The 12,268-nt window shown below is 44.7% G+C and overlaps 1 protein-coding gene across 2 annotated transcripts in view; it reads right to left on the reverse strand.

The window, feature by feature from the left end:
• Nucleotides 1-12,268, reverse strand: part of PAX5 (paired box 5) — a 187,521-nt gene that overhangs the window by 68,679 nt on the left and 106,574 nt on the right. For both annotated transcript variants that reach the window (XM_061425677.1, XM_061425678.1), the window contains exon 7: nt 10,884-11,013. In XM_061425677.1, coding sequence (XP_061281661.1) covers nt 10,884-11,013 — 130 coding nt within the window. The remainder of the gene's footprint in view (nt 1-10,883; nt 11,014-12,268) is intronic.

Here is a 12,268-nt window from a genome sequence, read left to right on the forward strand (position 1 = left end):
GGACAGGCTTCCAGTTTTTCAAAAACAAAAAGGAAGTTAAACATTTTAGCCTTTATGCTAAATATCCTAGTTTAAAGGCACTTTTAAATTTAATTTTTTGACAAAGATAAATTAATATATGCGTGCTAAGTCACTTCAGTCGTGGCTGACTCTTTGTGACCCTATGGACTGTAGCCTGCCAGGTTCCTCTATCCAGGGTTCAAAAAATTAAAAACGTAGATAATATTTCAGCCAAAGGTCCACTTCCTACACCCACCTCACAGACTATGCCCAAACAGGGTTATTGAGTATTCTTCCAGAATTTCTGTATGTTATGTACACAAATACAAATACGAATTCCCATGGCCCCTCCCCTTCTTTGCACAAAAGGTAGCATTCCGTATGCACTATTCGTGCTTTTTTTCATAATGTATCTCCAAGGCCTTCTCAATCGGGACATAAAGTGCTTCCTCCTTCCCTGCAGCCGCACAGTACTCCGTACCCATGAGCTCTTCTTTATTGAACAGTCCCCTACTCATGAACACTGGGGCTGTTCTCCTCTGATTTGTAAAATGTGAGCTCTGATGTTTTTTAAGTTTAAAAAACACTATTTGGGCTGGACCACGAGAGCATAGAATGCCGGTCTGCGTCTGAGTTCACATAGAATGTCTGCGTCTGAGTTCACAGAACAAACACCAGCCTGTACTTGGCCAGCACCTTGGCTCTGGCTTGCCAACAGGAAGGAAATGACTTCAATGGACAACAGCCTCAGAGAAGTCCTGTTGAAGATTCTTTGCCTTTGAGGTAGTAAAATCCCTGTCACTAGAGGTAACCAAGTACTGATACACAACAGATCCCAGGGCTGGGTGATGTGTCAGGGTAACCCAACCTCAAAGTTTCCAGAGTCCCTGAGGCCTGATTATGAGTTGGGCCCAACTGGCAGCAGAGAAAGAACTGAGCTATGGCCCCACCCTCTCAGCACCTAATTCACTCAGTCATTTATTGAAAGGCATTTCCCAGGGCTGTATCTTCTATCCAGATGGCTTTTCCACAAATCTTCGCCAGGCTTCTCCTGGCTAGGGTCTCAGATCAAAAGCCACCTTTTTAGAGGCTCTACTTCATCTCCCATCCCTCTTGTCACTGCCCCCAACCCCAGTTTCCCTCTCCTCCTGTCTTCTTTCTTCTGTGCTATGAACTCAGACCCAGACACCAGCACTTCTTTCACTGCCAGTATGAAATTACATTGTATATCTTTTTTCTGTGTTTGCTGTGAATTGTCTGGCTCTCACCGGCAGGTAAGCTCAGCGAGAGGAGGGACTATCCACCAAGGCCTCGATGGTACTACCAGCCAAGCCCCGAGAGATAGCCCGATATACAGTAAGTATTAATATTATGCTGCCCTTCCAAGGCAAACAACTTGGAGGAAAGCTTAATGGCTGAACACCTGGTTACGGAGTATCATGCTGTATTATAGCTTTTATTGTCACTTTTCCAGCACCTTTTGGCAGCCTAGATACATGAGGCATTCTTTGTATTTTTGCTTTTATTTTTTATTACGATTTCACTTTGAGTGAAGAAATATTTAGTTGGGTCTGATTGAACCACATAAAGGCTCATAAAACACAGGTCAAAGGAGGTGTTCCCCACAGAGAGGTCATTCAGAGCAACGTGGCACCTCGCCAGACTTTTTGGTACAAGAGCCCAGGAACGTACTAATAGCTGCCATTCATTAAGTGTTTACGTAGCCAAGAATCAGGCTAAGACTGCATGGACCATGCTCACAGGCTTCCTGCAGGGAGTACTATCTTGGGCCCCATTTTACAGATAGGGACCTTGGACACGGAGGCTAGTAACGTGCCCCAGGTCAGAGAAGCTGGCTTTCAAGAGCAGACAGTCTGGCTTTGCTGTTGACATTTTCAATTAAATGCTAAAAGATATGCCTTCTGGAAATTTAAACTGGGATTTTTTTGGTTTTAGTCCATCGAACCACATATTGGCAGCAGGCTGTGGAAGCCATGGCCTTGGATGAACCCCAGTTCCAGCTCTAACTCACTGGATGTGGCCTTGAGCAGGTCACCTCTGCCCTCTGGACCTGGGTCTCTCCAGCCATGAAGTGAGCAGTTGCCCTGCAGGACCCTCCCACCTGCACATCTGTGGTCAGGATGTTTGTTCTGAAGAAGACTAGAAAAAGCCAATATTGGGTCGCAGACCTCCAGATCCCTTTTCCTGCCCACACACACTCATATGGCCCCTTAGTGGCTCTCAAATCTTTTCCATTCACTCTCCTTATATCCTCACAATGGCCTTTGTGGCAGGTGGGCCAGGAATTGTCATCCCCGTTTCACAGATAGGAAAACTGAGGCTCAAAGAGGACAACCTATTTGCTGAAGGATAGGACAGTTAGGTTTGATCCCTGGGTGGCGAAGACCCCGGGAGGGGGAAATGATAACCACTCCAGTATTCTTGCCTGGGAAATCCCATGGACAGAGGAGCCTGGTGGGCTACAGTCTATGGAACTGCAAAAGAATCGGACACAGTTCAGTGACTAAACAATAACAGGACAGTCAGGTAGTAAAGTCCAGGCTTAAACCCAGGCTGACTCCTGGGTCTAAGTGCTCTTTCCTCAGCCCTCAGCTTCTGTTCACATGAGAAAGGCAGAAGATAGACTTACAATCCTTTCTTTCAAGTACCAAGTTTGGGATACTGGGGGTCTAAACATTGAGCCTGGGGGATACCAGCAAATCAGAGCTGGTGGTTTGGTGATTTGGAACATCTGTCTGTCTTTGTGGGTGCTCATCCACTGGTCCCTGTATGGTCTCTGCTACTTAGAGGGGATGCGTCAAGGGAAGCCCCAGACCCTAGGGCCTGGGTCATTCACCAGGCAGGTGTTTCTCAAAGTTGTTTAACCAGAAGACACCTCTCTCAGTCTCATCCTGCCATTCCAACCGCAGATGCAAAGCGATGGTCCTCAGGGGAAGGTGCCAATAAGGACGTAGGCTGGCCCCATTCCTTTGTTCTCTCAGGCAAAGTGAGGAAACACTGCCAGGTCCTTTGCTGGCATCCGCCCGCTGTCCTCCCTGGCAGGTAGGGACAGTGGCTGTTCCATCATCAAGCCTGTGACCCAAGGACACACCTGTAGATAACTAGCCCCAATCAGGACCCAAACTGCTGACGATGCAGGAATGGGCAGGTCATGTCACTGCTTTGCAAATGGTGAGCCGTTTCTGAAACGTGGCCCCAGCTGGTGGAGCAGTTTAACTTAATATTTTATACGGCATAAAATGATGGAGAGACATGGACTCCTTCTCTAATGAGATCGTCCCTGGGTGGCCTGGAGTGTGAGGACTTGAGTGGAGGAGAACAGAGTCCACCCACCTCCTAGATCCCAGGCTGGCCGTCCAGCTGAGCACCCACTGCACTCTGGGCCTTGTGAGGAGGGGAGAAGGGGAGGGTGAGGCTGGAAGACTCAGCTCTTCCCCGAGGAGCTCAGAACTGTCAACACATTCACAAGGGCAGGTGGAATTAAATTAACACCACGTGGTGACATGGAGTCCCACCCTAACAGCTTTCAGGGGCATTCCTTCCAGGTGTTCTAACAGCTCTCGGTGGGGCGTCAACTTTCCCCTAGAGGATGTTTTGAAAATTTGTGGGGGCTTTTATCCGCTTGACAGGCATGATTGATTTGGTGTGGAACAGTCCCACACAATGAAGAATCTGCCTTTCATTCTGCATGATTGTCCTGTCCTGCCCAACATACATGGAGGTGAGAAATCTGCTTATAATTATTTAAATCTAGAATGGAACTTCATTTACATATAAATGTGACTTGCAGTTTCCATGGTCTTAATATACACTGAATTTTCTAGGAATGCAACTACCGTGTAAATCGAGTAAAGCTCCTACTTTGTTTTACTTGGAACTTTGCCAAGAGTTCCTCACCTATTCGTAAATTCCTGCTCACAGTATGTCAGACACAGTAAGTCTGTGTTCAGGTTTGTTGCTGAGTTCACGGTGATTCTGTGCACCAGGCAAGCCCTGGGCTACTCCTTTATGTCTTGCAGTTTAGACATGCAAGAGTATTTACTTATCAAAGTACATAGCAATTAATTAAAAGCAATTTCAGTTGTTTCTCCTTTATCTAATTAGTTCAGTTCAGTCGCTCAGTTGTGTCCAGCTCTTTGCGATCCCATGGACTGCAGCACGCCAGGCTTTCCTGTCCATCACCAACTGCTGGCGCTTGCTCAAACTCATGTCCATTAAGTTGGTGATGCCATCCAATCATCTCATCCTCTATTGTCCCCTCCTCCTCCTGCCTTCAATCTTTCCCAGAATCAGGGTCTTTTCCAATGAGTCAGCTCTTCGCATCTGGTAGCCAAAGTATTGGAGCTTCACCTTCAGCATCTGCCCTTCCAATGAATATTCAGGACTGATTTCCTTTAGGATGGACTGGTTGGATCTCCTTGCAGTCCACAGGACTCTCAAGAGGTTTCTCCAACACCACAGTTCAAAAGCATCAATTCTTTGGCACTCAGACTTCTTATGGTCCAACTCTCATATCCTTTATCTAATAGTTGAGCATTATTTTTATTTTATTTGAAATAAAATAAAGATAGGCTATGTTTTTTATGAACTTAATTTCAGGAGAGTAAAGGGGCACCATGAATATTTGCTACTGTCAGGGGACACCGGGTGAGACTGAGCAGAGAACCCCGGTCTCAGCACAGCACCACAGTGCCCACTGAGCAGGAGAAGGGGCCGAGCAGCGCCCCCTCCAATCATCATACATAGGCATCTGCTCTGCATACGTGTGTCCATGCCTTTGTGTGTGTGTCCTTTATATTTTTCCACTAATGGGATCATACTAAACACATTATTCTGCAAAATTGTTTATTTACTTAAACGTATATCTTGAACACATTCATGTCAGCACAGATAGCTCTACTTAATTCTTTTTAATGTTGCAGAGTAGTTTATTGTGTGAGGGAGCCATAATTTATTAAACCACCTCCTAGTGATAAACACTGAGTTTTTTCCATTTGTTTTTCATGATAAATAACTCTGTCATTATTATATAGATTTAGGCATCACTGTGTATCTGTGTGAAAATATCTGTGAAATAAAGTTCTTAAAGTGAATATAAAAGTTCTGGATTAGATGGCAGGTATGTCCACTTAAAATTTTGAAAGTTACTGACAAGTTTCTTTCCAAAAAACACTGCACTGATTTATATGCCTATAACAGTGTATGAAAATATCTATTTCCGAAACCTCTCCAGTTGGGCCTCAAGAAACATTTCAGTCTTTGATAAGCTGATAGGTTTTATTAGAGTCTCATGTTTATTTTAATTTGTAGCTTTAAAATTATGAATACAGTGCATATCTTCTTATATGCCATGGGACATCTGCATTTTTCCTGTTCATTTGCTTTACCCATTTTTTTCTATTGATTTTTTTCTCTTTTGTTTCTAAAAACCTCTTAATATATATTAAGGAAATTAGCTTTTTGTCACCTGTGTTTCACTTAAAAATTTTTTATTCTTTGTCTTTTGAATGTTTTTACATACATATGAAACATTTATATTTTAAGCAGTAATTTATATGATTTTTCTTTGTCTTTTGTATTTGGAACAAATTTTAAAAGGCCTTTCCCACTCTAAGGTTATTAAAATATTTCCCTTGTGTTTTTTTCCTAGCTTCATTATGGCCTCATTCTTTAAATTTAAAGTTTTGATCAACTTGAAATTTATTTTGATATAGAGAGTGAGGTATGGATCCAACAGGCCAATCGTCCCAACACTGTTAACTGAATGATTTATATTTCCTCTACTGATATGAAATGCTGTATCTATAAACACCCAGAGTTAGACATGACTGAGCACATGGTGCAATGACAAATGATCTGAACTCTGTATGCTTTTCCATTTGTCTATTTGCTTCATTTTCAGTTAGTAGTTTTAATTGTTGTAAATTTATCATAAAATTTTAAAATATGCTGTTTCATTCACTTTATTTCAGAATTTTTCTAGCTACCCTTGAGTGTTTGTTTGTCTAATATTAGTGTCATTTTGGCAAGTCTTAAGTTCTGTTGGCATTTTGATTGAAAATGCTTTGAATTAATAGAATAGGGGAACTGACATCTTCATGGTGTTGAGTCTTCCTATCTAAGAACAAGCTGTAGCTCTCCATTTATTTATTTTTTTAAATATTTATTTATTCAGGCTGCACTGGGTCTTAGCTGCGGCATGCAGGACCTTCTACCTTTGTTGTGGTAAGTGGGATCTAGTTCCCTGACCAGGGATTGAACCCAAGCTCCCTGTATTGGGAGCAAAGAGTCTTAGTCACTGAACCACCAGGGAAGTCCCTCCATTTACTCTTTTATACCCTTTCAGATCAGATCAGATCAGTCGCTCAGTCGTGTCCGACTCTTTGTGACCCCATGAATCGCAGCACGCCAAGCCTCCCTGTCCATTACCAACTCCCGGAGTTCACTCAGACTCAAGTCCATTGAGTCAGCGATGCCATCCAGCCATCTCATCCTCTGTCATCCCCTTCTCCTCTTGCCCCCAATCCCTCCCAGCATCAGAGTCTTTTCCAATGAGTCAGCTCTTCGCATGAGGTGGCCAAAGTACTGGAGTTTCAGCTTTAGCATCATTCCTTCCAAAGAAATCCCAGGGCTGATCTCCTTCAGAATGGACTGGTTGGATCTCCTTGCAGTCCAAGGGACTCTCAAGAGTCTTCTTCAACACCACAGTTCAAAAGCATCAATTCTTCGGCGCTCAGCCTTCTTCACAGTCCAACTCTCACATCCATACATGACCACAGGAAAAACCATAGCCTTGACTAGATGGACCTTTGTCGGAAAAGTAATGTCTCTGCTTTTGAATATGCTATCTAGGTTGGTCATAACTTTCCTTCCAAGGAGTAAGTGTCTTTTAATTTCATGGCTGCAGTCATCATCTGTAGTGATTTTGGAGCCCAGAAAAATAAAGTCTGACACTGTTTCCACTGTTTCCCCATCTATTTCCCATGAAGTGGTGGGACCGGATGCCATGATCTTCGTTTTCTGAATGTTGAGCTTTAAGCCAACTTTTTCACTCTCCACTTTCACTTTCATCAAGAGGCTTTTGAGTTCCTCTTCACTTTCTGCCATGAGGGTGGTGTCATCTGCATATCTGAGGTTATTGATATTTCTCCCGGCAATCTAGATTCCAGCTGTGTTTCTTCCAGTCCAGCGTTTCTCATGATGTACTCTGTATATAAGTTAAATAAACAGGGTGACAATATACAGCCTTGACGAACTCCTTTTCCTATTTGGAACCAGTCTGTTGTTCCATGTTCAATTCTAACTGTTGCTTCCTGACCTGCATACAAATTTCTCAAGAGGCAGATCAGGTGGTCTGGTATTCCCATCTCATTCAGAATTTTCCACAGTTTATTGTGATCCACACAGTCAAAGTCTTTGGCATAGTCAATAAAGCAGAAATAGATGTTTTTCTGGAACTCTCTTGCTTTTTCTATGATCCAGTGGATGTTGGCAATTTGATCTCTGGTTCCTCTGCTTTTTCTAAAACCAGCTTGAACATCAGGAAGTTCATGGTTCACATTTTGCTGAAGCCTGGCTTGGAGAATTTTGAGCGTTACTTTACTAGTGTGTGAGATGAGTGCAATTGTGCGGTAGTTTGAGCATTCTTTGGCATTGACTTTCTTTGGGATTGGAATGAAAACTGACCTTTTCCAGTCCTGTGGCCACTGCTGAGTTTTCCAAATTTGCTGGCATATTGAGTGCAGCACTTTCACAGCATCATCTTTCAGGATTTGGAATAGCTCAACTGGAATTCCATCACCTCCACTAGCTTTGTTCGTAGTGATACTTTCTAAGGCCCACTTGACTTCACATTCCAGGATGTCTGGCTCTAGGTCAGTGATCACACCATCGTGATTATCTGGGTCGTGAAGATCTTTTTGTACAGTTCTTCTGTGTATTCTTGCCATCTCTTCTTAATATCTTCTGCTTCTGTTAGGTCCATACCATTTCTTTTAGTGGAGTTTTAATGTTAAGTTTATTCCTCAGCATTCTCTTTTTTTCTTTTTTTTCTTTTAGTGCTGTTGTTAATATTTTCCCCTATTTTATTTTTCTAGCTAGCTATTGTTTACTTACAAGAAAGCTAATGGTTATAAATTATAATGGTATAATATAATATATATTATATATAATATATAATATGTAATGGTATAAATATAATGGTATAATTTATAATATTATACTATTGTATATGTGTTATATTTATAATTAGAATAATTTTAATAGTTCAACATTAGGTGACTTAGGTATGGAGATATTTATATTTGTATTCATTTTCTGCTCTATGATGTGACTTTAAAATAGACAGATCAAAATACAAACAAATCTTTGGTCAAGGGTTTAACCTAAAGATTCAGCTCACATCCAGACTGGCCTTCTGCAGACCCTGAACAGCTAAAGCACCCAGCTAGCTTTTAGCTAGCACTGACTTTCTGCATCAAGGGTTTTCAACTCAAATTCCTTTCCAGATTAGGCTTGTAAGATAATGAGAAAGCAGGTGGGTGGAGGCCCTGTCTTGAGGGGCTGCTGCCACTTATCCTTCACCTTCCACGACCATGTAGGAATACCACCCAGTGTGGCCAGATCTGATTTTTCAAAAGAGCCAGAGATACAGATTAAAAAATTTTTAATGTTGACTCAAATTTATAAAAAGTCCTACGTGGGCCCAACTAACCATATATGTTTTCAGATATGGTTCTAATCTGTGGGTTAGGTTAGCCCTTTGGGCAACTGACCACCAGGTTGCCACATCAATAGATAAGAGTCTCAGAAATACTACCACAGTCTCAACGTTTACTAGATTACTTTCCATCTAAATCGGCTTGTGCAGATGGTAGAATATGTCTTCCTGTGATCTGCCTAAACCCATGAACCCCAAACCCAATAACAAACCCTCCATCTGCAGAGCAGGCCCTGCAGGGATCTCACGTGATCCTCACAAGGGCCCTGAGAGACCAGGACCAAAGTCACAGCAAGGAAGTGAGGGCGCTAGGATTAGCCCCAGGTTATGTGTGTGGTAGAGTGGCCGACCGTACCCGCTGGGTCTTCAATTTTATCTCTGCTGCTCACTAGCTGTGATTTCTGGCAAGCTACTTAATTGCCCCAGGCCTTTTAAGAAATGGATCTGATATAATAGTACCCACCTCCCGGGCCTCCTCCAAGGGTAAAACGAGTTCACCTTACAGAGTGTCTGGAACTCCATAACTACTAGATAAAGTGACTTACTATTATTATTAACTAGTCCAGGCTTCTCTCCACTTTATCACCCCTACCTATCCAATTATTTGTACTCCTTTGAAAAGAATAAGCACCCAGGAGACTGTGATGGCTGGCTCTACCTCTCTCCCTTCCCCTTTATACTTCCTCTCCCTGAGACTTGGTTTCTGCATCTGTAAAATGGGGATGCTGTCAGAGATCTTGTCACAGACCCTAATGACCCCAAGGGGGAGGATTCATGGGACACCTGTGGTGTTAGTAAAAGAATGAACCTCAGTTCATTCTGACTGAGGTACTCCATAGATCTTGCTCTGTTACTGACACTCCATCCCTTGCAGGCTCAGTTGCCCTCCAGGCTCTGGCCCCATTTCAGGCAGACAGGGGACCAAGTCACTCTTGCCTCTTAACTGATCTCCACATAGTACCCAGATCTGCACAAAGAGCCCTGGCTACTCTCACCTGAGCCCCACGAGCTCCAGTCTCAGAGCTGGGCCTGCCCTGCCTAGGAGCCTCCATGAAGCTGGTAGACAGCCTGCCTCATCCAGCTCTTTCCCTAAAGTTCTAACCCAGATCCAGCCCTGATGCAACCACAGCCCACTCACATTTCTGAGAACCCCTTGTCTCTGTCACTGCTTCCTGGGTCTCGTGTACCAGCCTACAGGGACATCCCACTATCTTAGGCTCTCATCCAAGTGCCCCCAGCCCCCCACTGTCTGTTCAATACCCAAGACTGCCTCTTGCCTGTTCAGTCAGACATCTTCCCGGAGTTGTTGGCTGAGTCTGTCCATCCGTATTAGCCCAGTGCTGTTGGAGTAGGGCGGAGTGTCTGCCTGTTCCACCCTTCTGGTCCAGCCCCTTACCTAGCGGTGAGCCTGATGTGACCAGCCACCTCACAAGGAGTAATAATCACGCCATATTGGGAGCTTGTGTGCGCTAGATCAGAGTCTAAGCAGCTCATGTGTTTGCAGCATTTAATTCTCACAGCAACACCGTGGGGTGGGTGCTAGCACAATTTTACAGATGAAAAAACCATCTGTTAGGCCAGAATTCTTATTTAACTTCCTCAAGAATACGCAGCTACCACAAGTTCAAATCCAGCAACATGCCTCTAGTGCCCACACGCTTCATCTTCACACTGACAGTTCAAGCAACTGGTCTTTAAGAAAAGTAGTCTAAACTTCCTGTCCTTCTTGACTCCACCTGGAAACCTGAAACTCCTGGCAGCGATCTACCAGGAATCCCACTCACCCTATGGGCTGAGGCCCACCAGGACTGCCTTTCTCCCAGACAGCTAAATCCCAGCCATTCTGAACACTTCAGTCCCAGTCCCAGGGGCCCTGAAATCACCCAGCCCCTTGATGCGAGGCTTCCCTGCTCCATCCAGCCCCAGCCCACTGCCCATTTGCTACCTGCTCTCCTCTGGCTCTACCAGAGCATCTACAGCCATGTCTCAGTCCCCCAACCTGTTCCAGAACCTCATAACCTCATTAAAAGAAAGATGGCCCCTGTCAAGCCCCAAAGCACCAAGAAGCCATTTTCGTCATCACATACTTTCTCTCTCTCCCTGCCACTTGCCCCTTGCCCCACCACACCCCACGTGCCCTCACCTGTCACAATGGGATAGGACTGTGGCCCAGGTACGCTGCTCCCGATGTCAGCGGGGGTGGGACTGGTCAGGTTGGCCTTCATGTCATCCAGCCCTCCTGCCAGCGAGGCCATGGTGGAATAATCGGCAGTCTGAAAGAGGAAACAAGACAGATGTCTCAGCACGGAGGTTCCAAAGCACTCCAGCCAAATACCACTGCCACGTTTTGGGCTCAGCCAGCTAGCCCATACCAGCACCAAGGCTCCTGGGGGGCTCACAGATCCCTGGTATTGAGAGGACACATTCAGCTCGACAGACCAAGACAGGTGTCCAGAATCAGGACGTCTCCCCAAGTGAGGAGGTGGATAAGATTCAGTGCAGCTTCACGAGAATTCAAACCTTGCTTCTTTACGGCTGCAGGTTCCCTTCCCTCAGCCCCAGCCAGCCAGGGACAACCAACCTCCTCTATGCAAGGAGGAAAGCATCTATAACCAAGGCAGAAACATGAATCTTGTAGCCAAGAGGCTGGAAAGGAAAGTTTCTCATTTCTGTGCTCTTAAACCGCAAGCGTAGAATCACAAAAACGAGGGTTAAAGGGAATTTGGGTCATCAACTAGTTGAAACCCTCATTTCACAGAGGAGGAAACTGAGACCCAAGGAGAGGAGGGCTTTGCCCAGGGTCAACAGGGGATGGTTCACCATAAACTCTCACCCCAAAACCATCATATCAAAGCAAATGTTTTTGAATTCTGGAAGCATGTAAACACCACTATGCTGAAAACTGATTTACCAAGTCCACTCCAATCATGTACACAATCATGCTCTTTTCTTTAAGCCATTGCATGAAACCAGAGCTTGTGATGTGTCATTTCCTTGGCACCACTGTCAGAATGGTCTCTGGAAAGGTTGTGAAGCTGCCGACATGGGTCTTCCCACTCCAGGAAAAACTACAGCAAGATTGACAGGTCTTTCCCTCCCGTTCCCCACTTCAATCCCAGGCCTATCTTCAGGTAAAGACATTATTCGCAGATACCCAAGCCAGAGTATTTGGCTGTGCCAAGCTCTGGTGCAGGGAGTCTCCTCCATCACCCTGGCATTGCCAATGGATGATGCCTTTCTGTCTGTCCAGGGTTATGTCCTTAGACAAGGAAACAAGAAGTCTTCTGAAAGGAGTTTGCAGGCTTTCTGGGTAGGGTGATGAGGATTGAGTTACTGGGAGGGAAACCAGAGGAGTCACTGGGCAAGTGGCAGGCAGAGGGGATGAAGACTCAGGCACATCCCTGGTGCTTTTCTCTGCAAATGAATTAGAAAGTAGTTCCAGGGCAGCTCAAATGCTGAGCACGGTGGGTGGCAGCTGTGCATCCAGGAGTACTGCAGGCCCAGGCACCCTGAGATGAATTCTTGCCC

This window comes from Bos javanicus, chromosome 8 (genome assembly GCF_032452875.1).
Source record: "Bos javanicus breed banteng chromosome 8, ARS-OSU_banteng_1.0, whole genome shotgun sequence".
NCBI lineage: Eukaryota > Metazoa > Chordata > Mammalia > Artiodactyla > Bovidae > Bos > Bos javanicus.